Source organism: Gavia stellata, chromosome 4 (genome assembly GCF_030936135.1).
Source record: "Gavia stellata isolate bGavSte3 chromosome 4, bGavSte3.hap2, whole genome shotgun sequence".
NCBI classification, from domain to species: Eukaryota; Metazoa; Chordata; class Aves; order Gaviiformes; family Gaviidae; genus Gavia; species Gavia stellata.
Window position 1 is genome coordinate 84,499,429 of NC_082597.1, and position 26,959 is coordinate 84,526,387.

Consider the following 26,959-nt stretch of genomic DNA (forward strand, 5'->3'; position numbering starts at 1 on the left):
GGTACACTCTTTGCTGGGTAAAAAACTGGCTGGATGGCCGAGCCCAGAGGGTTGTGGTGAATGGGGCGAAATCCAGCTGGCGGCCGGTCACAAGCGGAGTCCCCCAGGGCTCGGTTTTGGGACCGGTCTTGTTTAATATCTTCATTGATGATCTGGATGAGGGGATAGAGTGCTCCCTCAGCAAGTTTGCAGATGACACCAAGTTGGGAGGGAGTGTTGATCTGCTTGAGGGTAGGAAGGCTCTGCAGAGGGATCTGGACAGGCTGGATCGATGGGCTGAGGCCAACCGGATGAAGTTCAATAAGGCCAAGTGCCGGGTTCTACACTTCGGCCACAACAACCCCAGGCAACGCTACAGGCTTGGGGATGAGTGGCTGGAAAGTTCCCCTGCAGAAAAGGACCTGGGGGTGTTGATCGACACCCGGCTGAATATGAGCCAGCAGTGTGCCCAGGTGGCCAAGAAGGCCAACGGCATCCTGGCTTGCATCAGAAATGGTGTGGCCATCAGGAGCAGGGAGGTGATCATGCCTCTGTACTCGGCTCTGGTGAGGCCGCACCTCGAATACTGTGTTCAGTTTTGGGCCCCTCACTACAAGAAGGACATTGAGGTGCTGGAGCGTGTCCAGAGAAGGGCGACGAAGCTGGTGAGGGGTCTGGAACACAAGTCTTATGAGGAGCGGCTGAGCGAGCTGGGGTTGTTTAGCCTGGAGAAGAGGAGGCTGAGGGGAGACCTTATCGCTCTCTACAACTACCTGAAAGGGGGTTGCAGAGAGGTGGGTGTTGGTCTCTTCTCCCAAGTGACTAGTGACAGGACTAGAGGAAATGGCCTCAAGTTGCGACAGGGGAGGTTCAGGCTAGACATTAGGAAAAAGTTCTTCACTGAGAGAGTGGTGAAACATTGGAATAGGCTGCCCAGGGAGGTGGTAGAGTCACCCTCCCTGGAGGTATTCAAGGAGCGTGTGGATGTGGCATTGTGGGATGTAGCTTGATGGACATGGTGCTGTGTGGTGTTGGGTGGGTTGTGGCTTGTTATTGTTGTTGTGTGGCGTGGGTTTTGTGGTTGTGTTTTTTTTTTGGTGTTTTTTTTTTTTTTTTTTTTGTTGTGGGTTTTTTGATGTTGTGTGTTGTTTTGTTTTTTTTTTGTTTTAGTTTTGTTTTTTTTGTTTTTGTTTTTTTTTGGTTTTTTTTTGGTTTTTTTTTTTTTCCCCCCCCCCCCCAGGTTGGACTCGATGATCTTACAGGTCTTTTCCAACCGTACTGATTCTATGTCCAGAAGAGATGGGAGAAGGGGAGGGGGAATCCATCATGTCTTTACTGGTGTTTAACTTGTGGCCACAGCCTTGTCTGTATGGAAAACTTGTGCCAGTTGAATTAAAGGTGGTGTTTCTATGTGGTCCGAAGTCTATATGGACACACATAACTGGGCTTACAGGAGGGATTTATATATTTGTTAAGCTTAAAGTGTTGCCTGTCTCCCTGAGAGAGCGGTCGTGGAAAATGTGCCCTGAGAGAAGCTGTATTTGGGTTCAGCTGCTTGGAGAAAGGGGAATGCTGAGGGACCTGTGAAACAGCCAGGAAGAATCGTCCCTGTGTCAGTACAAAGGACCAGAAAGGAAGGGTGTTTGTGATAGTAAGAACTACAGAAAGAGCAGAGAAGGCAACCCCAAAGCCCAGTGAGGGAAGGAGGAGGCTCCTGACAACTTCTTTCTGTAGCTGCCTTGGCCACGAGAAGCCTGAAGCTCGTGACCAAATCACCAACCAAACAGCAAAGAGCTCTCTGACTGCCTCTTCTCATGCTCAATTCTTCACAAACGTTGAGCTGATTTGGAGGAGCTGAGCAGGTTAATTAGAGTTTCATGGATTCCCGCAGGGTATTTTGTGCCTGCAAGACTGCCTGCCCTCTAAGCACAGGCTTGTTGATTTGGAAATAAAGGGCTGAATAATTTCTTATTCTTGTAGACAGGACAACAGAAAGCATGACAGTCAAAAAGAGGTGGATCATGTCCAGGCTCCTGTACTTTGCAGTGTTCCCACTTCTCCGGTGGGTTGGATACAACGTCAGATGTGAACCTTCAGAAACTGGGGACAGATAGAGCAGGCCTTGATCTCATGTCCCTTCCCACTGACTTCGCACCACCAGCGGAACAGCCGCAGGATATTAATGGCATCAGCAGTGTGGGTCCCAAGAAAACTCATTTCAGCCCCAATTCACACGGCCAGTAGTGCTGCGTTACTGCAGTGATACATTCGAACATCTTACAGCAGTTCATTAATTTCTCATCACTCAGATGTAACTTAAGGCCCAGTTACCGTGAGGATATGTGAAGGCCGGGGAGACGGACAGAGAGGGGGAAAGAAATCAGCTGGCATTGAAATGCCTCTCTGAGACCTTTACAAATAATATGCCCCCAAGATCACTTACCTGTCTGCTGGGATGCAGTGATCTCTGGAGTGAAATGCACCAGGAGATTTTAATTTCTAGGAAGGCTGATTTTGAGTCGCATCCAAAATACCGCGCTACCATCGCTATAGCATCCCTGGTAAGTTAATGCGGTCAGTACCAACCTGGAAGGAAGAGATCTTTTTGCTGAATCACTGTCACTGCTTCTGATCTTGGGTAAACACCTACAGGCACTGCGGTCAGCGCAGTTTAAGGAAATATATATACGGAAGTGTTTGCTTTGTGAGTCACCCACGCTGTTTGCTGAGGCACGGTTCTCCTTCACACCGTGCTGTGACACCCACACCTGACTTTTTAGAGGGAAGAGTGCTTCACCTCGAGTCATCTGCTGTAGGTGTCCCCAAGTTACCTTCTCCTGAAGAAGGATGGCTGTGTACAAAGCAGAAGACAGCAACGTGAATTGAGAAGGGAAGGTGCAGAAGACAGCAACATGAAATGAGAAGGGAAGGTGCAGTAGACGGCAACGTGAAATGAGAAGGGAAGGTGCAGTAGACGGCAACGTGAAATGAGAAGGGAAGGTGCAGAAGACGGCAACGTGAAATGAGAAGGGAAGGTGCAGTAGATGGCAACGTGAATTGAGAAGGGAAGGTGCAGAAGACAGCAACATGAAATGAGAAGGGAAGGTGCAGTAGACGGCAACGTGAAATGAGAAGGGAAGGTGCAGTAGATGGCAACGTGAAATGAGAAGGGAAGGTGCAGAAGACGGCAACGTGAAATGAGAAGGGAAGGTGCAGTAGATGGCAACGTGAATTGAGAAAGGAAGGTGCAGTAGATGGCAACGTGAATTGAGAAAGGAAGGTGCAGAAGACGGCAACGTGAATTGAGAAGGGAAGGTGCAGTAGACGGCAACGTGAATTGATAAGGGAAGGTGCAGAAGACAGCAACGTGAATTGAGAAAGGAAGGTGCAGAAGACGGCAACGTGAATTGAGAAAGGAAGGTGCAGAAGACGGCAACGTGAATTGAGAAGGGAAGGTGCAGAAGACGGCAACGTGAATTGAGAAAGGAAGGTGCAGAAGACGGCAACGTGAATTGAGAAAGGAAGGTGCAGAAGACGGCAACGTGAATTGAGAAAGGAAGGTGCAGAAGACGGCAACGTGAATTGAGAAAGGAAGGTGCAGAAGACGGCAACGTGAAATGAGAAGGGAAGGTGCAGAAGACGGCAACGTGAAATGAGAAGGGAAGGTGCAGAAGACAGTAACGTGAATTGAGAAGGGAAGGTGCAGAAGACGGCAACATGAAATGAGAAGGGAAGGTGCAGAAGACGGCAACGTGAAATGAGAAGGGAAGGTGCAGAAAGATGTTAATTATTCCTATCTGCCAGCCATGGGGGCTGTCCAACTATCTTTGTCAATGTCATGGGGCAAGGGCAGGGGGGCGGAAAAATAACAAGATTCTTTTCCATCCCAAAAAGCAAACCGGTTAAAGAGTTGTGGATCCAATGCACTGACAAACAGGAGGGCTAAGAGGAGAGCCTTCCCAGCAGCCGGGGGCCCGCAGACACCGAGCCGCAGCTCTTGAAGAATGTCCTTGGACTGCAAGAGACAAAAACTGGGGCTTCGCATGCCGGTGTGCTGCAGCTCCCTCCCGTGTCCGCAACGAGCAAGAGCGGCGGGAGACCTCCGGCTATCTCACTGCGGTTTCTCTGCTCTAGAAAACACCGATCTGCTTCCCAGCCAGCCATTCCCCTGCCAAGAGCATCCCCCCCATCCCCACCAAGCTCTCCAAATGGAGGGGTGCTACTGGCACAAGTGCCCCTCTGCCCGCAACTGCGGGTGGGGACACAGTCTTCCAGTTTGAAAAAAGGCATTTAAAGCTCAAAAGCAATCAGAAGAAACCTTGTCCAGGACCGAAGGTGAATCCTGCGCCCTGTGGGAGGTGGTGATACGTCAGTGCGTTGCTAGACCAAAACATAAGGCATCAATGGAAGTTTCCAAATAAATGTGTTCGGAACTCACGAGGTCTTCGAGATATTTTACTTACTCGCTTAAGCAGTAACAGAGGCTTGAATGACAACACAGAGGCACGGGGAAATTAAAAAACCAAACCAAGCTGTGTGGAAAGGTGTAGCCCGAGCATACTGCTACGTGGAGTTCCAGAAAAAGCCAAAGGTCTGAGAGGATTCCTCAAACCGGGGTGTGGTTTTAACTTCCATCGCTTTCTTTTGGTTATTTAATCACCCTTTGAGCCTCTCCCCTGGACTGAGTTTTAGCCAGGCTCTGCAAGTGGGAATGGTGGTGTCTCGCTCCAGTGAAACAGGCTGATGGTGCTTGGGTCCAGAGGGCTGCCCTGCTCAGCAGGGAAGTGCCTAGCCCTCCCCATCCCCTCTGCCCATCCTCGGGTACTGCCCGCCTCCCGTGCTTCCCCCACAAGTCTTGGGAGGACCAGAATCGCAGAATCACAGAATCGTTAAGGTTGGAAAAGACCTGTAAGATCATCAAGTCCAACTATCAACCCAACACCACCATGCCCATTAAACCATGTCCCGCAGTGCCACGTCCACACGTTCCTTGAACACCTCCAGGGATGGTGACTCCACCACCTCCCTGGGCAGCCTGTCCCAGTGCTTCACCACTCTTTCAGTAAAGAAATTGTTCCTAATATCCAGCCTAAACCTCCCCTGGTGCAACCTGAGGCCATTTCCTCTTGTCCTATCACTTGTCACTTGGGAGAAGAGACCAACATCCACCTCACCATAAGAAGGAGCAGTCACTCTGGCTCTTCTCCTGAGCACTGCCACAACCAACGCTCAGCCACTCTTAGGTGGGAAGGGGTGGCTTTGGTTCTGTCACATGTGGGTAACACTCTTCGGGGTCTATCATGGCAGTGAGGACACGGTGAGGATTTCCTCCGCAACTGTGTACAAGGCATTATAGGGTTTTATTCCTAGTCTGCAATTTGTTGAGAACAAAGGAGGGTTACGTAGCTACCAGGATAAGAGTTAGGGGACACAGCTTTCCCCTGCGAGGTTTCTGTCTCTCGTTGCTGTATGAGGGAGGGAGCTCGGGTCATTTCCTAGCTTTCGCCTTGGCTTCAGGACTGAGATTGTGCCTTGAAGCTCAAGACAAGGGGCACCGTCCAGCCAGTGCCTCCTCAGACCCCGAGGATTAATTCCAGGAGCAGCAAAGGGAAAAGAGAAAGCAACAGGAGACAGGAGAACCTGGGGCTGTTGGAGGAAGGGTTAGGGGAGAGTGGCGGTTCCACTGGGCTGATTCATAGAACGCAGCGTGCATGGAGGCAAAGCAGCGCAAGGGGTCAGATCTCATTCTTCTTCTTCCTTTCTCAGTTTATGTCTCTCCCATCTTCCTACTTTTTTTTTTACTTTTTTTTGCAGAGGTTTTCCCTATTCCCCACATTCTCAGACTGGCCAGAATGGCAACGGCATTGCAGAACGGACCCCGTGCCCCAGTGCCCATTCCCCATCCACTGCACACGCAAGCCTGGTCCTGGGGTGAGCACCGTCCCCGTCCCTGTCCCCATCTCCATCCCCATCCCATCCCATCGACCCCATCCCCATCCCATCCCCTCCCCATCTGATCCCCATTCCCATCTCCATCCCATCGCATCCCCATTCCCATCCCATCCCGTCCTCATCCTATCCTATCCCCATCCCATCTCCATCCCATCCCCATTCCCGTCCCCTCCCTTCCCCATTCCCATCTCCATCCCATCCCCATCCCATCTCCATCCCATCCCCATTCCCATCCCCTCCCTTCCCCATTCCCATCTCCATCCTATACCCATCCCCTCCCATTCCCATCCCATCCCCTCTCCATTCCCATCCCCATCCCACCCCATCCCATCTCATCCCCATCCCCATGCCATCCTCATCCCATCCCAATCCCCATCCCCACCCCATCTCCATCTCACCCCATCCCAATCCCCATCCCACCCCCATCTCATCCCCATCCCATCCCCATCCCCACCCCATCTCCATCCCATCCCCACCCCATCCCAATCCCCATCCCCATCCCCTCCCATTCCATCCCCATCCCCACCCCATCCCTATCTCATCCCCATCCCCATGCCATCCTCATCCCATCCCAGTCCCCATCCCCATCCAATCCTCATCCCCATCCCCACCCCATCCCAATCTCCATCCCCTCCCATTCCATCCCCATCCCCACACCATCCCTATCTCATCCCCATCCCCATGCCATCCTCATCCCATCCCAGTCCCCATCCCCATCCAATCCTCATCCCCATCCCCACCCCATCCCAATCTCCATCCCCTCCCATTCCATCCCCATCCCCACCCCATCCGTATCTCATCCCCATCCCCATGCCATCCTCATCCCATCCCAGTCCCCATCCCCATCCAATCCTCATCCCCACCCCATCCCAATCTCCATCCCCTCCCATTCCATCCCCATCCCCACCCCATCCGTATCTCATCCCCATCCCCATGCCATCCTCATCCCATCCCAATCCCCATCCCCACTCCATCCCCATCCCCAGCCCCACCCCATCCCAATCCCCATCCCCTCCCATTCCATCCCCATCCCATCCCAATCCCTATCCCCATCCCCTCCCATTCCATCCCCATCCCCACCCCATCCCTATCTCATCCCCATCCCCATGCCATCCCCATGCCATCCCAATCCCCATCCCCACCCCATCCCCATCCAATCCTCATCCCCATCCCCACCCCATCCCCATCCAATCCTCATCCCCATCCCCATCCCCACCCCCACCCCATCCCAATCCCCATCCCCTCCCATTCCATCCCCATCCCCACCCCATCCCTATCTCATCCCCATCCCCATCCCCTCCCATCCCAATCCCCATCCCCACCCCATGCCCATCCAATCCTCATCCCCATCCCATCCCATCCCACCCCATCCCCATCCCGATCCACATCCCCATCCCCTCCCATTCCATCCCCATCCCCACCCCATTGCTATCACATCCCCATCCCCATGCCATCCCCATGCCATCCCGATCCCCATCCCCACCTCATCCCCATCCAATCCTCATCCCCATCCCCACCCCATCCCAATCCCCATCCCCTCCCATTCCATCCCCATCCCCACCCCATCCCTATCTCATCCCCATCCCCATCCCCTCCCATTCCATCCCCATCCCCACCCCATCCCTATCTCATCCCCATCCCCATCCCCTCCCATCCCAATCCCCATCCCCACCCCATCCCCATCCAATCCTCATCCCCATCCCATCCCACCCCATCCCCATCCCCATCCCCATCCCCATCCCCATCCCCATCCCCTCCCATCCCCATCCCCATCTCCACCCCGCCGGGAGGCGCCAGCCCCTTCGCCCCCCTCTTCTCCCCGGCGCGGAGCAGCGGGGTGATGTCATCACTGTTGCTGCCAGCCGATTGGCTGCCTGCCAGCCCGCCATCTGCCCGCGGCCGGCGGGGCGCCGCTGCCCGTTCCCCCCCCGCCCCGCGCTCCCCGCCGCAGGCCGGGCCGCCCGCGCCCCCGCCCGGCGCGGAGGGACCCCCGCCGTCGTGGCGGCTGGAGGAGCGGGACGGGCCGCGCGTCCGGAGCGGGACAGCCCGCGGGAGGAGCGGGGGGAGGCGAGGGCCCGTCCCGGCGCCGAGGCGCGCCGAGCGCGGCCTGTAGGCCGGCAGGGACGCGGGCTCCGCAGGGCCCGTGTGCGGGTGGCAGGCAGCAGCACAGCGAGGAGAGGACCCAGAGGACCGGGGCGGGCAGGGGCAGGAGCGGGGCGGGGAAGGGCGGCTGGATGTGGCGGCCTCGGGGGGCGGCCAGGGCCTGCGTAGGAGGGCAGGCGAACCGGGACGCGGATGCCTAGTGTAGAGGCAAGAATCCGTCCCTGGTGCTGGGCCTTCCTGAGGGAATGGGAGGAGCGGGCTCCCTTCGGAGGCTAATAAACTCTGGAATGAGGGTGTGGGCTGCTGCTCCTCGCTCCCCCCCTCATTCCAGATGCATGATGACACCACGTCCCACCATCTCGCTGGCTTCTCCTTTTTCTTCTCTTTTTTTTTTTTTTTTTTTTTCCCCCAAAAATCGTATTTTGAAGACAACCAAAAGTAGAACGTGTTCTGGGTGTGGCTGCATGTGATTTACCCAATAGCCAAAGTGGGGGGGACCGCTGAAGGGGAAAGACAGAGCGGCTGCTGCTGAAGGGAGCGGAGACCGAGGGCTGCAGTAAGTGATGGGGACCCTATCTATTCTCTCAGCGCTCCTCAAGATAATTTAAAAGTAGAAGAGAGTGGAGGGAGATAACAAGGGGAAGCTTTTCCTTGCATGCTGGGGGCGTCTGTGGAGGGGGGGCTTAGCCACCTGGGTGAGAAAAGAGATGGAGGCTGGAGAAAGGAGGTGGAAAGAGAAAGCAAGCAGATGGAGTTGTATGTTCAGTCCAAAATGTTTCAGAAACACCTGGAAAACTGGCGGGATGAGGAGGGAGACAGGTGGGAGGGAGGCTGGGCAGAGCAAATGGCCCTGAGAGGGAAACGGAGGCAGCAAGCAAAGCGTTTCTCTGCTATAGGGGAGGGTAGCCCTGTTCCTGCCTTAGCTTTCCTCTGACTCCTCTCTCCTCCACTCCACAGGGATGAAGAGCTCTGGAGCCTGTATACTCGTGTGTCTCTTAGCAGTCTCCTTGTCCCCAGCTGGTGAGTCCTTATGCCAGGGGGAGGATTTCTTCTCTACCCTGGCCCCGTGGTGTTTCCCGCACAGGCAATGACCTCAGGAGAAAGACAGAAACATGGAGATGGACAGTGAAGGGGGAAGGACTGTGCAGGAAAGGCCTGGTGGATATAGGGTTGTAAGGAAAAATTTAGGAACTGGGGACAGGTTCCTGTATGTGTCCACTCTCCAGTAATTACTGGGAGTCGCAAGAGACAGAGGTCCACAGCCCCCCACTGCGGGGATGTTTGGGTGAGCAAAGCAGCCAGGTCGAGTTGAGAAAGAGGGTTAGCTGTACTTTGTGCTTACTATGGACTGCTGTACCACCTGTGCTTGCATCATCTACGGGCCATTTCCCAGTGCTCCGCAAAACTTGTGCTGTCATAGTTGAGAAACATTTGCTGTCACTAGCGGTTCCTGCTGGACTGGCCCCATTCCAGGCCACTCAGCTGCCAGGAGGTTTTGTAGTTTTTTGTATAGCTGTTTTGAGAAACCTAACCTCCATAGTTCAAACCACTCTCTGCTTTTGTTGTTCGTTGTTGTTCTGTTTTGTTGCTCCACTTCTTTGTTTGCTTGGAGTTACTTTGGGAAAAATTCAGGTGGGATCAAATTTGTTAAAAAAAAAACCCCAAACCCCCAAAAAAACAAAACAAGAGGGCAGGATCAGACATTATAGTTGGAAGACTCAGGACAGCAGGAAAAGATCAATTCCAGTCAATGGAAAAAGCTTCCCTCAGGAAAGACTGTATGTCGCGACAGATGGCTGCACCTATCACATTCAGATCGGGTCTTTCCAATCTACTCCCCTCATGCGGAAGCCTGTTTCTGCTCCCAATAGCACTTTTTCCTGTAAAGGTGCACAGTAGAGGATGTCATGTTTGTGACTGCGAAGCAGGGAGGAGAGGCATCCAAAAGATGAGCTTGTAGGTGGCCTACAAAGTTAGAGGCAGAAAAAAGAGGCTGTGGTTTTTATGATGCATGAAGGAGGCCTGAAAGGAAGAGTTCTTACTTTTGTGTATTTTGTTTTAGCATTGCTGGGTTTTTGTGTTTTAACTTGGAAAACAACAGGAATCACTAGCTGGTCTCTCATGGTCTCTTTTGGTTTTGGGTGAGCTACAGATTCGGTGAATTAGGGTTGCCGTTTTCTCAGACCTCAAGGATGAATTTATTGCAACTTGGAGAATAAAGTGCAATCATATATATAAAGCCTATGAATTGGGTATCGTAGCAAATATGAATTGAAGTGATTGAAAATGTGATAAGAAGGTCACCTCTTTTGTCTCCTCAGATACAGAGGTTTCACCTCACTTGTGTCCTGTTGTTTTAGAATTGGACCAGTTTTCTAGTTATCTCCTAGGGAGGAAAAAAAAAGAAAGCTAGTAAAAGCTGACCTTCCAATGTTAGAAAAAAGGAGGGGAGCCTCCCCCCCTTTTTTCTGTATGACCTGTTTCAAATCTGGTCCCTGCGATGGTTTCAGAATTTGCATCCTTCCTTTTCTATCAGAAACAAATGAGAAAGTGTTCAATGCCATTTTTCTCCTCTACTTGTTACCATTAAGAGATGAGGCAGAGTAGGGAAAGTTTTGGGTTGCGCTGCATTGTGCACTGAAGTTATTACACACGTCTGGCTCTCCTTGCGTCAGTGGCCAGCAGCTGAGCCCTTGCTGGCAGCTGAGTGGGGAAGGGAATAGCAGGGTCCAGCGACTCCTGTAATGCTGCAGAGCAGGATTACATCGGGGTCCCAAGGGTCCCTGTGCAGCCTGCAAGTAACTGCTCTTGGAATGAGGAAGAACTGAGACTGAAGCTCTAGACCTCATAGTTTTTACCCGTGCAGTGCTCCCGTTAAGAACAGAAAGTTAAAGGCTGAGTTCGTAAGACATAGCAGGGTGGACTTTTTTCTTGGGCTGGTCCTGCACACATCCCTGCAGTGCCCCAGATCATTGGGTTTTTCCTGCCAACTCCTTCCTGCATCCCACCCCAGTTATGCAGACATTTCCCTTCTCTGTGGCTAGCAGGAAATATTTTCCTATTCCTGGCTGCTGTAGGAAGCAGCTTTCTCACCCTTTATATTTGGACATACGAACAGTCTAGCTCAGTTTCAATTTCTCCTCTTCCACACAGCATGCACAGCCAAGACTTCGTCGTTCGCCCTCTCCGGTGTGCAGAGAGAGGAAAGATCTTATGTTCTGTGCTCCATACCCAGGCAGGATGATGGGCCAGATAATTATTTGCCCAAGGAGCTACAAGACCTGCAGTCTGTTTCTTACTGTGTCAATGACTCAGTCTGTGAGCCTAAGCAAATAATTTCCATTATTCAGTTTCCTCTTTTATAAAATGGAGATAGGGATTTTGACCAGCTTCCAGCGCAGGGAGGCAACGTGCAATTTGTTTTCAAAATGCATCGAATGGGGTTTCAGAAATGCAAAGTCCAGTAGCAGATCTGGAGGTATTTGCTATCTTGTCCCTGTGCCTCGCCTTTGACCCTGGTGGAAGCAGCAGGGATGGGATCAGGACCCGCTGTCTCCACAAGACTTTGGAGAACAAACCCAGCTGGCAGCCGAGGCTGAGGCAGAGAGGATATCATTTCTCCCTTCAGCAGAGGGCAGTGGTGTCTCCTGGACAGATAAGCATCTCAAAAAAAAAAAAATTTCTCAAATCCTGCAAACTATAGAAATCCCTCCCTCTGTCCTTTCTTCACTCCCCTCTCTTCTTCTCTTGCAGACTGGTTTCCATGGGTGGTCAATGGGCAAGAACTGGAAAGTGCAACTGGTAAGTATTACAGGCATGTTATGTGCTAAAGGCTGCTCATGTGACCCAGTTGCCCTGCGTAGTTACAGCCTGTTTAACTGCAAATCCTGTTCTTTTGTTTCCTTGCCTCTGACATTGTGAGCTTGCCTTTTAGTGAAGATTAAACAAGCCCTCCAAAGACAACCTGCTAAGTGTTGTGTGTTCTTTACAAATAATTCAGTAGCGTTGGGGTGCTGAACACTGAGCTGAAGCGCCGGAGGTTATGTTCGCAGTCAAGGGCTGAGGGAGATCCATGAGAGCTGATAACTCTTCAGCCATGAGATACTTGGGGAACTCTATTGCTGCTCAGGAAGAATCCCAAGAAAGAGGGTGCACAAGTGGCATGGTGCTTTAGCAGTGAGGCCATTGAGAGACAAGGGTATTGACTGGTCTTCATATTGGCTGTGTTGTTGGAGGTGAATTGCTTTATCTCTCTGGACCTTTTTCCATTTCTGTGACATAAGATAAAATGAATGTATGCTTGCATCATGCAGAAGAACCACAAGGGCCTGCCTTTTCTTCAAACTGAAGCCCCTGGCTCAGCCATCAGACATCTCCCAGCTATGATCCGGTCATGTGCAATACCTGGGGCTTCCCAGAAAACTATTCAGAAGCCAGTCCAAAATGTCTCCACCAAGCTTCCATTTCCTTCACACTTCATCCCTCCATCACACCTACCCCAGCTTTGCCGTCAGTTGCCTGTTAAAGAAACTCATCTGCTGATGAATTTCTGCAGTCAAGGCTAGGTTCCGGAGCTGCCTCCCTTCTTCCCGGCAGTGGGTGCCTCAGCTGTCAGTCCTACTGCTGTGGGAGCCATCAGCACCTTTGTTTCCGTCTGTCTTTCGTCCGAAAGATGTCTGTCTTTCCCATCGAGGTCCCCACAGTGGCCTGAGAAGTCAGAATATGAATCCAGAGTTCAGTAAGGGTTGATGCAACATGTGCACTAAGAAATCCAGTCCCAGGCCAGTCACTGAAAAGAGGGGTGGATACGGGTGGGATGGGGATACTGTGTTTGTTTATATATTTACTGGATTGGATCCCACCGTCTCATGAGCCTACCAGGCAGCCAAGGTAATTCAAGGTAGCTACAGCTAGCTATGTAAGGGACCACAAAGTAAAAACAAGCTCTCTCAAGGATGTTCTCTCTTTTCCAGGTGAAGTTAGCACCGACTCTCTTATCAGCACCTCCGGTAAGCTCCTATCTCTTGGCAACTTCAGGCTTCTTTTCACCTTTACTCCCACCCACATAGCCCCAGAAATTACCCATTATGCTCAGAAACTCCTCTTCCCAGCTTTTGACATCTAGCAGTGCTCTTCCAGCATTTATGGCTATCTGGGAGTCCTTTCTGTGCTCTGTGCAAGGAGATGAATTTGGAGTGGCTTAATGGCCTGTTCTCCAAGGAAATGCCAATCTCACCTGGTGTACCAGGGCTCTCTGAAGCTGTTTGCACCACAGGAAGCCATGAAATCTGGAGCTCACGCAGCCTGGGCTTCCGGAGAAGGTAGCGGGAAGGAAGAGACTAAATGAGGAGGGAGAGAAATTGGTCAGATTCACCAGTTAACTAGGTAGCACTGGGACACAGGTTGTGTCCGTGGTTGCTGACAGCTAGCAGCCATGCTTGAGTGCTCAGGAGGCAGAGGTGGCAAAAAACCCGAAAGACAGTAATAAAGCAAACTCTGAGCAGTGGTGGGACGGAGAGGTGGAAATATTATTCTTTTAGTACTGTCTTCCCTGCCATGCCTGCAGCTATGTCACTGGGGGGCAGCAAAATATATGCGAAAGGTAGGGTAGTTGGAGGACACTTGAAGATGAACCCTTGTAGCATGCAGTGTGCCTCCTTAGAGAGCCAAGACTTGCTGTGGAGGTAGCCCCAGGGGTCCTTCCCACAGAGCTGATGGGAGTGTAGGCATTTACAAGACAGGCTAATCCTGCCGGACTCACAGTGGGGAATGGCGGAGACGGCCAGAGGCTCAAGAAGGAGCCTCCCCACTTTTTCCCTATGAGTCCTGTTTCAAATCAGGCACCACTGGCCTCATGACGGTTTCTCTCTCTGCTGGGGCAGTCTCTCAAACACATCCCTCTGAGGTTGGGGGGGACCCAGCAGGGCAGGGAGAGGGAGAACACATCTGGTCGATGATATGGTTTAGAAGACAAAGGAGAGGCAGCAGCGCTTGGAAGTGTGCTGTGTGTGTAGGAGAGCTCATGTGAGAGTGGTGTCCTGTTCTCCGAGACAGTAGTTCCATGGTCTCTCCTCTGCCCTGTGACTCTGCTCATCAGCTGGGTAGAGTATTGTGGGTCAAGCTGACCAGCTGTCGTGGGACAACACTGGAGGAGAAAAGCGGAAGCACAACATTGTATACGCAAGGTGCATGGTCTTCCTGGTGGGGATGGGAGGTGAAATCAACCCTTGTCAGTCTCATGTTCAATGAGACCTGACAGTCTATAGGAGGGTAGATAAGACTTGGTGTCCAGACCAAACTGGTGGTGGCTAACCTACATCTAAACCTGGAAAGACTGAATGTGAAGCCTTTGCAGCGGACTTTGGCTTCAAAATGCTTATTGTTGAGGGATCAAGAAGAAACTCTTCACAAAGGACGTGCCATAGGACACATCTCTGCTCTACAGCGTCCCATCAGCTCTAGGACACCCAGCGTATTTGCAGGGAAAGCCTGCAGTTACTCTGACAAGTCAGATAACATCACGATCAGCGTTGTCTATGAACCAGACGTGGGATGGCTACTGGTCAGGAGTGGTGAGCCATCGGCAGAACTGTGGGAGGGGGGAAAGAGGCTGAAAGCTCAAATTAAGATCTTTCAGAACATCTTCTCTTTTTCCAGCTGCAGCTGTCACACCACCTGTGCTTCTTAGTCCTGGTGAGTTTATTCACAGTTCACAGCCAAATGCTGTGGACCCCCCTTCCCTGTCCTTGCCCAGTCCCTTGCACACCCAGAATCCTGCCTTCCCTGATGGCCCCTAACCGCAGCCCCGGTGCCCAGAAGACTCCTTCTCTCTATGCCCATCTGTTTTGTCTATGCTTCTGGCTGACAGTGTGGCACGTGAGCCGGGGAAGTAAAAGTCCTCTATAACTGTTGATGAAAACTTGTGCCTGGCAGTCAATCTGCCGAGTTCCTTTCCAGTTTGTCACTGGGTAAATAATAAAGTGTACTGGTTTACTGTGGTACAGGTGGGTTTCTTTATCAGAGGGAACAACAAGCCAACCTCCTTTTGATCCCTTGTCATGGACATTAAAGAACCAGTGGTCTGGGGATGCTGTGTCTTAAAGGAGTCACTTAGTAAGAGGCAGTCACAGGCTCCATCGCTTCTTTCCTAAGTGGACGGCAATTACAGCAACTACATACATTTACCCGACCTTTCGAATTGTAAGTCGAGATGCACTTATGGTGTAATTTTGAATGGTAGTGGTAATGCTTTATGGTAAAGCTTGGACAGATTTTTAGCCTTGTTGGCTGGGTAGCTGGCATTAGATTCGTACTGGATTTGTACCTTCTCTTATGGTTTCGTGTCAGTAACAATGAAACCTTTTTCCATGTTAGAAGTTACATTGGAGGGCTCTGGAAAGAGCTTTCCAGTTACTTGTTTTGAGTAAGCTGATGTCTAGGAAGGAATCATGGTCAATCACACTAACTTTGCTACCTTCTGTCTTCCAGTTCAGTCTGACAGCGAAACTACGACAGCTTCATCAGGTACGTTTAAGTTTGCTGCCTCCACCCCCTCCCAGACCCACTTCCACCCTGTTACCTCTCCAGGCAGGTGCTGGCTGAGCACTGAGCTTTGTCTCCTGGAAAATTCCCTTCACCCTGTTCCTTGAGTTAGAAATACTGGAGAATGACTGTAGTGGAAGCTGAAGTCTTCGCCTGGGTGGCGTGCCCGGGAGTGGAGGAACTGGCAGATCACCCAATACGCTGGGTCAATATTCTGTCACTGTCAGTGGTCAAGACCTGGTATTTCAGAAGGAAATACAAAAAAACCCATCATAGTTAGCTACAGGGTTGATTGTCCAGAAAAGAAAGGAACTAGATTTGTTTCCTGAAGTGTGAGATTGCCGATCTATTAGAAACACGTGTCTTAAACACGCGACTACAATTTAGATTTTGTTTATTTGTGTCTGTCCCCTTTACAGCATGTGCCTTCTGTATTGAGGATTCCTAGCGGGTTGTTTTGCATTTCACTCAACTTTCCCTTACTTTTGTCTTAAGAGGCAAGGGGATTAGAAATGTTTGCCTTATTTTCCTCTTCTCTAAACCATCCCCATCTCTCACAAGAGAGTGGAAAGTAGAGGCCAGGGGCCTTCCCTAGAAGCCCAGAGGACGGTACCTAGTGATGAAGTTATACGTGTGCCAGAACGAGTGCACCTGCCAGTGATGCTGGGTTGCACCTCTGTGTGTGTGTGTGTGTGTTCCCAGATTGTCGTGAAGAAAAGTTCCCTTGCACACGCCTGTACTCTGTTCACAAACCAGTAAAGCAGTGTATCAGCTACCTCTGTGTTACAAGGTAAGAAACCAGCAGTCTCTAAGAAAAGCCCTAAAAACTCTCCAGAAACGGCCTGTCCAGTTTAGCAATTGTTTCATTTGAAGACTAGAGGTTCCCTCAGGGAACCAGTTGGTGAGATGAATCTCATCCTCAGCGTGTCTTTTTAGGGTGATTAATTAAAACAGCACAATAACTATTATCTCTCCAGCATTAGGAGCCATAATGTGCCCTATATTGTAATCCGTATTTAAGGTATTTGGCCATTGCATGAAGTCTTGACAAAGATTAATTTCCTGTTGACAACAGCCTTATTCTAGACTAACTAGTCGTAAAAATTTAAGGTTTGCCTCCTTGTCAGTGAATATGCATGTTTATTGCCTGTATCCTTTTCTTGTTGCTTTGGGTCCCTGTGCCTTTCGCTACTGTCCTTGGCCTGTTCCTGGTGATCCCTCAGTGTGCGTCGCATGTACATAATAAACAAGGAGGTGTGCTCCCGCATTGTCTGCAAGGAGAACGAGGTCATGCAAGGTGAGTGATAGTACAAGCTAGCCTAGAAGAATAGTTGCAGCCATCTGATAGTCTCCAAGCTACCTAATGACCCAACCCCAATCCATAGGTAGTAGTTTCCCTGGACTTGGTTTGGGGGAGCTCCAATGCAATGCAGCCTTGCATCCAGTACGCATACCATGAAAAACACTGGGAAGCAGATACCATACTACCAAGAAGTATGAGAGCTCTGCCTTCCTCAATCTTGATCACGCTCTACTAGTCCCAGACACACCCTTACTCAAAGTTGCATTCCTTTGAGGTTAAAGAATAACTCTCAGTATTTCTATTCATGAATAGAAACAGGATCCAGTCTAGATTTCTTATGCAGTCTTTGTTGCCACAAAATATGAATGATTTTAATATGTATATTAGTATGAATAAAGCCAGAAGGAAATGAGTAAAAGCCTAAGGACTTGTTCACTTACCTCATGTATATGAGGATTCAGCAGTTCCAGGAGTTTCTGTAGATGCAGTGAAGGATGTACCTCTAACTAGTCTGGTGGTGAAGAATGTGAAGGAAGCTTTGATTATCTGTCAACCTGTATGTGTCTGCTGTGTCTTCAGATGAGATCTGTCGCCAGCTGGCTGGCCTTCCTTCTCGACGTCTCCGCCGATCTGGGCAACCCCTGCATCTCCCTTGCAGACAGCTCCTGGAGCAGCAGCGCAGGAGGCCTGATTCTCTGTGAGCTACCAATAGTAGGAGAGAAAAAGGAAGGGAGAGAAGAGAAATCATCATCCACTACCTACAACCCAAGACAAGTCCTTCTCGTTTGTGATTTCCCCACCATTTCCTTGCTTCTCTGCCTTCCCCCACATCCCCTTCTTCAGGTGCTGCAGTACACAGAGTCCCCTCTCTGATGGTCTGTCATGGTGGCTGTTGTCATCTTCTAAATCTGTTGCTGAGGATGTGGGATGCTCCCCTCTTCTGTCAAACTCTGTTTGGCAGGCCATGAACTGCTCATTTCCCAGAGGTCCTTATAAATGTGCTGTATCTTCTCATGCTTTGCCCCTGCAGAGGGACATACATGGAGACAGGACGTAGTCCTCTCCAACGGTACAGGCGCCCTAAGCTGCGTCTCATCTGGAGGAGAGCAAACCTTTATGCCCTAGGACTCCTGGCCTAGGTTTCTTGCATGGCATCAGTGTGAGTTCGGGTATGGTTAGTCAGCCTGAGCCTCTCCGGTCCTCCTGAGCCGCTGAGTTTGCTGTGTGATAGCACAGCCTCCTCCTGTGTCTGCTGGCCTCAGAGAAGCAACAGAACTGGGAGATGAGCTGTCCTCAACCCAAGGCAAAGCTCATTGTCCCTGTGTAGCAGCAGATCATTTATAACTACCTCTGGGAAGTTCTTTGTCTCAAGCCCATTGCCTCCCTCACACACAACTGCTAGCAAAAGGAAGAATTCTGGATTTAGTATGGCATTATATTTTTCTCAAGAAGATTATGTTGGAACAGAGTGCTGCCTCTCCCTCTTCTCCTCTCCCCTGTTCTATCCCTCCCTTCCCATTGAAGAAATCTCTTGATGCCCATTCCAGGCAAGTTCCAGGGAGCAGTAAGTATGGCTGCCTCCGCTCCTAAGCCCAAGAGAGCCCACGAAGAACCTGTGTGTCCTCGCAGTACTGGGAACTTGCAATGAATTAGCTTGTCCCGGTGACTTGTCTTGGTCTGGCTACCTCCACACTCTCCAGCTGCTGAGCCTACTTTCAATATCTCCACTTGAGTTCCTACCTCCCAACCTGGGAGCTCCTGCATAAAGCAGAAAGGAGTCACAAATTGGAATGGGATGTGGGAGAAGAATCGTTATCTGGGATCCCTGCGTTTTCCTGCAGGTTCTCTGGCTGTGCTGACCTGCACAGGGCTGGGTGCTGGTGGGGAGGTAAACACATCTGCGGGTATAAGCGCTTATAGAGGCAGGCCAACCTGGGGAAAAGAACTCACTCTGGTAGCGTTGGATGTCTGTGGTCTGCTCGAGAACTTTGTTTTCCAGATATGTGGAGAACATTTCCAGGTATATGGGCAGCTTTCACTATGAGACTGGGTAGGGTAAGTGGGGAAGATCTGTCTGAAGTGTGTTAATCACTCTATGTGACTCTTAGTGGCATGATTCTGTGGGGCACTGGAGCTGAGCAGCTTAGCTCACTGCAGCAGAAGATCAGCAAGGCCCTGTCTCTGGGATCTCTAAGCGTTGTTGCCAACCAGCAGAAAGCCAGTTTGCTAGAGTAGGCATTCACCCCTGTCACATAACACACTCTGCTGCTGAACTGAGTACCGTTCAGCCTTGCAGGAGCACCAGTCTGCTGCGCAGAGCCGGGGTCACACAATATAGGGGACAGTTAGCTGCACAGAGGCAGATGTCTCCGAAAAAAAGAGCGAAACAATTAAGGTAAGAGCCTCTCCCTGGGACTCGGATTTCTACTGTATGCAGCAAGAAGCTGGTGACATCCTCTGAGTAGGGGAAGACACCCTGTGTAGGCAGAGTTTGTTCCATATATAAGGTCAAAATTGACCATAGATGGGCTAAATCTCTCTATATTAATCCAGTCTACAGGAGAGAGAAGTCCAAGTTATGCAATGACTGGAATTTCATCCTATACACAGGGGCATCGCACCCGTACACAGACGATGATGCTCCTCTTGAGTACTCGAGGCTCATGAGACTAGGGATGGAGGAGGAATTTCTCTGTACTGAGAGTGCATGCGTTTCTGTGGAGAGGAGGGCACTGAGAACTTGATCTCAAAGACATCCAAGGCACCGGCAGCCACTGACTTCTATGCTGGGACGCCTGTGGAATTTGCCTGTGTGGAGGAAGGTAGGATGGAGATGAGATGTTAGAGGGAGCTCTTGGAAGTTGGCCTAGGCCAAGACTCCACTCTGTATTTAGAGTTGAATGTAAGCTGATATAGATATAGATATCTAACTGTATAACATAGCTACTGTACAGTATATAGAAATTTAACATTCGTACAGGTTGGGGAATGGTTAGAAGCCTTTCTGCTGCTTGCTTTCAGCAGGGACAGGAAGAGGTGCTCCTCTCCCAGAGAACACTGTTTTAATGCTAGAGTCCATATAATGCACACAAAAATATTAAAAGAAAATTTATTTCCTGTTATTCTTGGCAACTCTCATGTGTTTGGGTTTATTTGTCTCTAGGTGTATTTCTTCTAGATTTGTGGGCAGACTTGACTCCAGCCCAAATCTGGCATTTGGACCTCTTTGCTCCCTGCTAGCCCAGTCCTCCGCTGCCACCCTTCCTTAACTCGTGAATCGCAGCTCTTCCAGGGAGGTCATTCTTTTTTCTAGAGATACAGAAAATTAATCTTCAGCGTGTTTTTTTCCATGGATAGCTGGGCTAGATTTTCCTGACAGTTGGTGGCTGCTGAGCACAGGGATAACTCCTCGCAGCCCATGAGACCTGTGCTGAGAAGACACCTTTTCACTGTGCATGTGCCATAACTTGCTGGTGGAGAATTGCCATCTCCAAGTAAAAGGGTAAGATGGCTGAAATAAGAGAAGAGCTGTGATAAATCATCTCATAAGCAAAGAAGAATTTGTCCGCTAGAGCCATTTAACTCAGTAATGGGAATAACTGAAAGACTACATTAAAAATTACACATCTAGGTCAAAAGGATTAGGAAAATTTCTCTTTCGTTGAATTTATGACTTTTGCATATCACAGAATCACTAAGGTTGGAAAAGACCTGTAAGATCATCAAGTCCAACCATCACCCCAACCCCACTATGCCCACTAAACCATGTCCCACAGTGCCACGTCCACACGTTCCTTGAACACCTCAGATAGATTCATAGATTCATCAGACACTGACTGTACATCATATTTTGGTGGAAAAGATGGAGCACTCAGAGCATGGGGGACTCTAGGCAGTGTCTTCACGTGGAAGCAGCCAAGTCTGCATTTAGATGGTATTTCTAGAACAAAAGTGGCTGTGGCCCAAATTACCCATTAAACTGCCTCTGACAGTGTCCCGTAATTCGTCAGGACTAAACCACACGATGCAGGTTATCGCACAACACTATCCCCTAGAACCAACGTTCCTTCCCGGCTGGCGCTGCGGTGTCCCTCTCTCAAACTGTTATAATGAAAACAGCCTCAGCCCGAGTGACCGTAAGTGTTGTTCCCATCTGCACGGGCCTGACCCTGCTCTGACTCACGAGCTCTCGGCCTTTGCAGCGTCCCTCCGTCGGCACGTTCCACCGGCTGTGTGAGTGGAGTACGGCATATGCCATCGGCTTTTTGTAATTCAGTTTATTCCTCCCTTTCCTTACAGGACTGGAGGCCGCAGGCGGGCTTCCCCATCTTCATTAGCACTTACCCCGTACAGAGATTTACCTCCCCTGCCATTCCAACCTGAATTGTCGTCGTGCTGCGTTGCTGGTCTCTGGACGTTGCCTTCTCTTTGTAAGCGGGGAAATGGTTTTAAATATAGCTCTGGCTAGATCTGTTTCTCATGAAGTTGGACTAGCCACAAAGAAAGCTGCCAGAGTCCCATTTTAGAAGTGTGATCTAGAGCTTGTGGTTGATTTTCATAAACTCTTCTGTCCTGGAGTGGGAGTTAGATGGCCTGCAGTCACTTCCCACACAATTCTTGCTCATTTTGCTGTCACGGCTCCTGACTACCCATCAGGGTTGCCAGTTTGAAGGCTGCTGTTTCAAGGCCAGTGCTCCAATGCCCGGTCCCCAGTTTGAAGCGGTACCTCACTTTGCCGGGCACGCGGAGCTGGCATTCCCCAAGGGAAGCTGGCCTCACCGAGGGCTTTCTGCTGCGCCTGGAAAGCAAGGGTTGTCCCACCTTCCCATCTCTCCTCCTCTTTGTTCACTGCCTCTATTTTCCTCACCTCTTCTCTTTCTTCTCCGTTTATACGTTCATCTCAGAGGAAGGAATGCGGTGAGGAGGACAGCGGGGCTGAAGTGGGGCGGCAGGAAGGGCCCTCCATGAGATGACACGGCATTGCCAAGCAGGGCTGGGGGCAGCGCTTGGCCCGTGCCAGCTCTCCTTTCCTCTTGCCCTCTGGTTCTCATGCACTGTGGCTGCCTCAGCTGCCAAGCTCGGGATTTTCCGACTTGTTCTGCCAGTCAGAGCGGAGCGGGGAGAATGGCACCTCAGGTCAACTTGTGCACCGTCTTGAGGTGGCGGCCCTTGGTTGCAGAAACAAGGCGAGGAGGAAGGGGAGTGCTGTGGGAAAGCACGGGGAGGCTGTTGGAAGCAGCTGCCGTGTCACCTGGAAGCTCCACGTTGCCTGGATCTTGTCCACAAGAACCCGCAGCGTGAACAAAACCTGTTGTCACCAGGTCTCTCAGCTTGGAGGGGTCCCTCAAGAGCATGGCTGGCTGGGGCGCAGGCTTGTCCTTCGCAGAGGGGAGCGGCGCTCGCAACCCATCCAAAAAGCACCCCTGTTACGTAAAGAATAGCTGGGTTGAAACCAAAAGGGATTTTAGTTTAAAATAAAAAGAGAGTTGTGTTTTTAAAAAAAAAAAAAAAATCGTAAAGGTGGATGATCCCGTAACGTTTACTCCTGGCACCACACAGTCTGACTTTGTTTGACAGGGTACATTTGACCAGTTGTGAACAGCCCCTTGACTGGGGCACAGAAAATCTGAATTCCCTTTCTGGATCTCCCCTTCACCTCCTGCTCTCAGATCTTCAGCATACGGCTTCGTTCCTCTCTGTTCCCTGCCGTCCTTAGCCCTTGTAACATAGCAAACCGGAATAAATGCCTACAAAATAGAGAGCTGGATTTTAGTCCATAAAAAAAACCCTACCTATTTAAAAAGTGTGTGAAGCATCATGAATGCATTTGATTATCTACTTCTGCCATTTGTGTGAATGTTTTTTTCAAATAAAAATGTTTTTAGTAATATAAATTACATCAGTTAAAATGCAAGCTGCGTGTATTTGTTGCTACTATGTTGAAGTATATAAAAAACCTGAATTGGTGAAAGTTGTCAGCAGAGCAAAGCTTCTTTTAATGGACAAATTCTCTTGCAGAATGCTCTTTTGGGCTTTTTACTAAGATTGCAATTTCCAGACACATACAGCTTGTCACAAATTAGACATTAAAAAAAGATGTAATAAATAAACACATGTAATTCAATGTGTCTAAATAATAAGTAATGTGACAACTCACCTGCTTAAATATAAGAATAAATGTACATGAAGCTGTGCATTTTTTTAAATGAATGTCCTTACTGAGATAGTATACCTTCCCAGTTAAGATCATAGATAAAATTACGTTGCAAGTTAGCAAGCAGAGCTAATCAGATTGCTCAGAGCCTTGTCCAGCTGAATTTTGAAGGCGGCAGCAAGGATGGAGAATCCACAACCTGTTCCAGTGCTGCACCACACTTAAGATGGAGAATATTTTCCTGATGTCAGAGCAGAAATGCCTTTGTTGCAGCTTTCGCCTATTGCCTCTATTCTTGTTGCTGTGCTCCTCTGAGCAGGCTGTCTCCATCGCCCCTATCACACTGCTGCAGACAACTGAAGAAAATAGCAAGAAGAAACATGTAATTCATACAAAGCCTTGAGTTTTATTGCAAAACAAGGAATTTTAATTATTACAATTATTAATCTTCCTTTGGGGAAACTGTGTTAGAAAATGCCAAACGTGATGAAAATCAATGGTTCAGTTAAAGGATTTACACTGTGTCCCTGAAGCAGGACACTTTGTCTGTGCTCATACAGCATCTGTTTCTTGTGCACTGCCTTCTCAGCCTGAGGCCACTTTCGATTTCTCTGCCTTGGGTTTGGCAACCTTGGGTTTCACTGTTTTGCCCTTAGATGGATCTTTGCCTTTTTTGGTCTGTCAGCTTTCATATTCTCTAAGCTCTTGATTGCTTTCTTGGCCATAGTGGCTGCCAGTTTCTTGGCTTTCCTTGGGATTTCCTTCACAGCCACAGCTAATCTGGGCTTCTCGGCAGTGCCGGTCAAGGCTCAGGTGGTTCTTGGCCTTTGCTGCCTTCTTGGCACTTTCCTCTTGGCTTGTTGTTGAGTTTAAAAGAGGTAGAAGTACCAAGTCCTCTTGTGCTGCCCTTGTCCAGGCTCCTGAGCCCCAGCCTGGGGTAGCTGTTGTCCTTCCGTACTGTATAGACTTCAGTTCCCTTTCAGAGCGGCGAGAGAAAATTCTTCTGTGCTTCTTGGAGGCAGTCATTGCCCTCATAATCAGCCCCCCTGGAGACTGGGGGCTTGCGGGATTTGGATTCTCCCGCCACCTTTCTGCCTTCTTAGCCAATGCCTTAGAGGCTGGAGCAGCAGTGCCATGGGCAGCAGCAGCAGTTGCTTCAAACATGATAGCCAGCACAGCCTACCAACGTGACGTCTTGACCAAGGTTTTGGTTTCACACTGATGCACGTGTCAGCATGCCACCTCTTGTATTGGGTGCCTTGTACCTACAAAGCCTTTCCATGCTGAAGGCATTCCTGCGGGACTTACTGCTCTGACTGTTCCCTTGTAGCACCAAAGTCAGACAGTGTTAGAAAACGCACCCCCTAGAAAATGCTTACACCTCGCTACGTCTCTTGGCTGGTACCCAAATAGCGCGGATCAGCTGGAGCAGGCTGCATTGGCCGTTATTATGGATTAACAAACAAAACCTGTTTTCTTCCACAGTCTAGACTTAGCCTCCAGCCTGGTCCTTGCTGTAGAGGAAGGGTTCAAAAGAGTTTCTTTTCTGCCTGCTGTAGTGTGAACGTAGTCATTCCTGAGACTCCGCACCGTGGTCACAAGTAATAGTCTTATCAGCTCTGCTTGAGCCCAGCACCATCATGATACCATTTCTCTTGGCTCCATTGTCCATCAGCTGGTATCTTTGTGGTTTCCCTTTGGTTTAGTTTCGGAAAGGCATCTGAACTCTTCATAGTCTCTGCAAGCCCCTTTGGCGTTTCTGTTCCTTGAGAGTCCCCAGGAGCACTGCTTCAGGGCAGATTTTTGCCTCTCTGATCTGTGAGGGTTTTTTGGTCTTGTCACCAGCTTTCCAAACCGGGATGGGACCGAGCTAGCCACCTTAAAGTAAATGTGCCTGTGCCCTACCCTACTAGTACCCGCACAGAAATGATAGAAGAGATGAGTGGACACGGTGTCCCCTTGTTGAGTACAGGCTGGGCAAAGGGAAATTAACTGGTTGTGTACATGAATGCAAGAGCTGTATATTTTAGTGAGATATAGTTGGTTCGGGGCCACATGTGAGTGGGAAGCCAACGCAATGCTACAAGCATTGTCTAAAACCAATAGGCACCGGTGAATTAAAATTTCTGATAATAATAGTTCATAATCAGTAGTTTCCCAGGCTCTTTGTTTCCCCTTCAGATTCTTCCTCTTCCTTCTCTCTTCTGCTTTCTAGGAGCTTCTACCAGCCTTTTCATCCAAGCAGAACCCATGCTTTTGGCTGGAACATGAAAGGGTATTTTTAAACTCTATGAAATTAGCTGGGAAGTTCTCAGACTCTTGGATACCCTCCCCTGCCTGGGCAGCTAGCTCAAGTGTGTCACAACTCTGACCTCACTGCTTACATCAGAAACTTGGGAGCCAGCCATGTGGTCATGGCTAAAGAAGGGACTGGTGCTAACAGTCAGCACAGCCAGGCACGGCAGCGCACTTGCAAGGAAGGAAGACAGCAAAGGAGGAGATCCTTATGGCGCAATGAGAATCACTTTTCACCCCTTTCTCTCTCTCTTCACTGGCCTCAGGATGGGTCTCCCATTCCACCCCCATTGCCAAGAGCACTGGGCCGCCTGGAAGAGGATCAGGGTGTTGGGTGGACCCTAATTATGCTGTCTGACACTTTGATATTAAGCAGTAGAGGTTAGTGGTGGCATCCCACAAACCTTCTGGATGTGGCTGGTGATAAGAGCATAGGAGCAGCTCTGAACTCTGGGGGGAGGAAGACAAGAAGTAGCAAGGCTATTTTGAATCTTCTGAAAATGCTTGATTTGTTGATAAGAAAACTTTGTAAGATGCAAGAACACTGCTCATGAGGACCTCCAGGCAAGGAAAGCTTGTACAACTGCAGGGAACCCAACACATGACTGCAAGCCAAGGAACATACAACACACTGCTCTTTAGTGAGCTCCCAAGCACTTCTGTCCCAGGCTCTCCAGCAAAAGACTTCTCCAAAGACAACGGAAATTAAAATCAGGATTTACCACCCAGGTCCCAGGTGCAAGCCCTTTTTGCACTGAGTAGCATGAGCTGCAGCAACTGCACAAACAGGAGCTAATAGCAGGCAACTTTGGTCTGTGAAACCATAACCACAGCTAGAAGGTGAGTCTCATTGTGAAAATCTGCGGTGCAAAACTGAGTTTCTCCCCATGACTAGCAGATGATTGCAGAGATACGGAGCCATCGACTTCCATTAAGGAGGGGGCAGATGTGACTGGGAGCAGGGTCTGGGGTGCCCAGCCCAGGGGGCTGAGCTGTAGGAGAACAGAATCATACCGCAACACAGCCTGCAGCTCCCTGCGCAAAAGGAGAGTGTTCTCCGGGTCTGCAGAGCATGGAGTGAGAAGCCAAGTCAGATGGGCAGGGCGCGCCGGAGGCTGGAGCTGCACGCACTGCTATGGGAAACATCAAGGTGCAAGCAGCTCTGGTGGGTGCTGCCCCAGCCCCAGCTCTCAGCACGGGGAAGGCTTTGATCGCAGACTCTGTGTTTTTCTTAGTGTAAATGAGATAAGCTGCCAACTATGTCACAGCCTCAAGCTAGGTAAGACACTTGAGGACATTTAGTGCAAGTACTTGGACCTTGGTCATGTTTCTTACTTGCATTCATGATGGGGAAGCCATTCACTAGGTCTCCAACTTCTCAACCCAACTCAGCCCCTTTCCTCCCTTCCTGCTGGTGATCCCAGCAGGTGTCAGTCACTGGTAGCATGGGATGGAACTGCTGCTGCCTGGAGACATGGTGCGGGGAATTAATACAGGCAGGGAGAGAAAAAAATTGTGGGGTCACAGAGGCAGGATTAAGGGTCCTTAGTTCCTATAAGGAGCCCCAGGCTGGGCTAGCAGAGAGCTGCAGGGCAGGAATAAGAGGCCCTCACAGCACTGTGGTTGAAAAA

The 26,959-nt window shown here is 50.0% G+C and overlaps 1 protein-coding gene across 1 annotated transcript; it reads left to right on the forward strand.

Annotated features, from left to right (window-relative positions):
- The first annotated feature begins 8,343 nt into the window (after positions 1–8,343).
- On the forward strand, positions 8,344–20,482 carry MFAP5 (microfibril associated protein 5). Its single transcript, XM_059816819.1, has 9 exons — positions 8,344–8,590; positions 8,992–9,054; positions 11,788–11,835; positions 13,008–13,043; positions 14,692–14,727; positions 15,523–15,558; positions 16,279–16,366; positions 16,800–16,873; positions 17,459–20,482. The coding sequence occupies exons 2-9, from the start codon at positions 8,994–8,996 to the stop codon at positions 17,578–17,580; spliced, it is 501 nt and encodes a 166-aa protein (XP_059672802.1). The 5' UTR covers positions 8,344–8,590; positions 8,992–8,993; the 3' UTR covers positions 17,581–20,482.
- Positions 20,483–26,959: the final 6,477 nt, after the last annotated feature.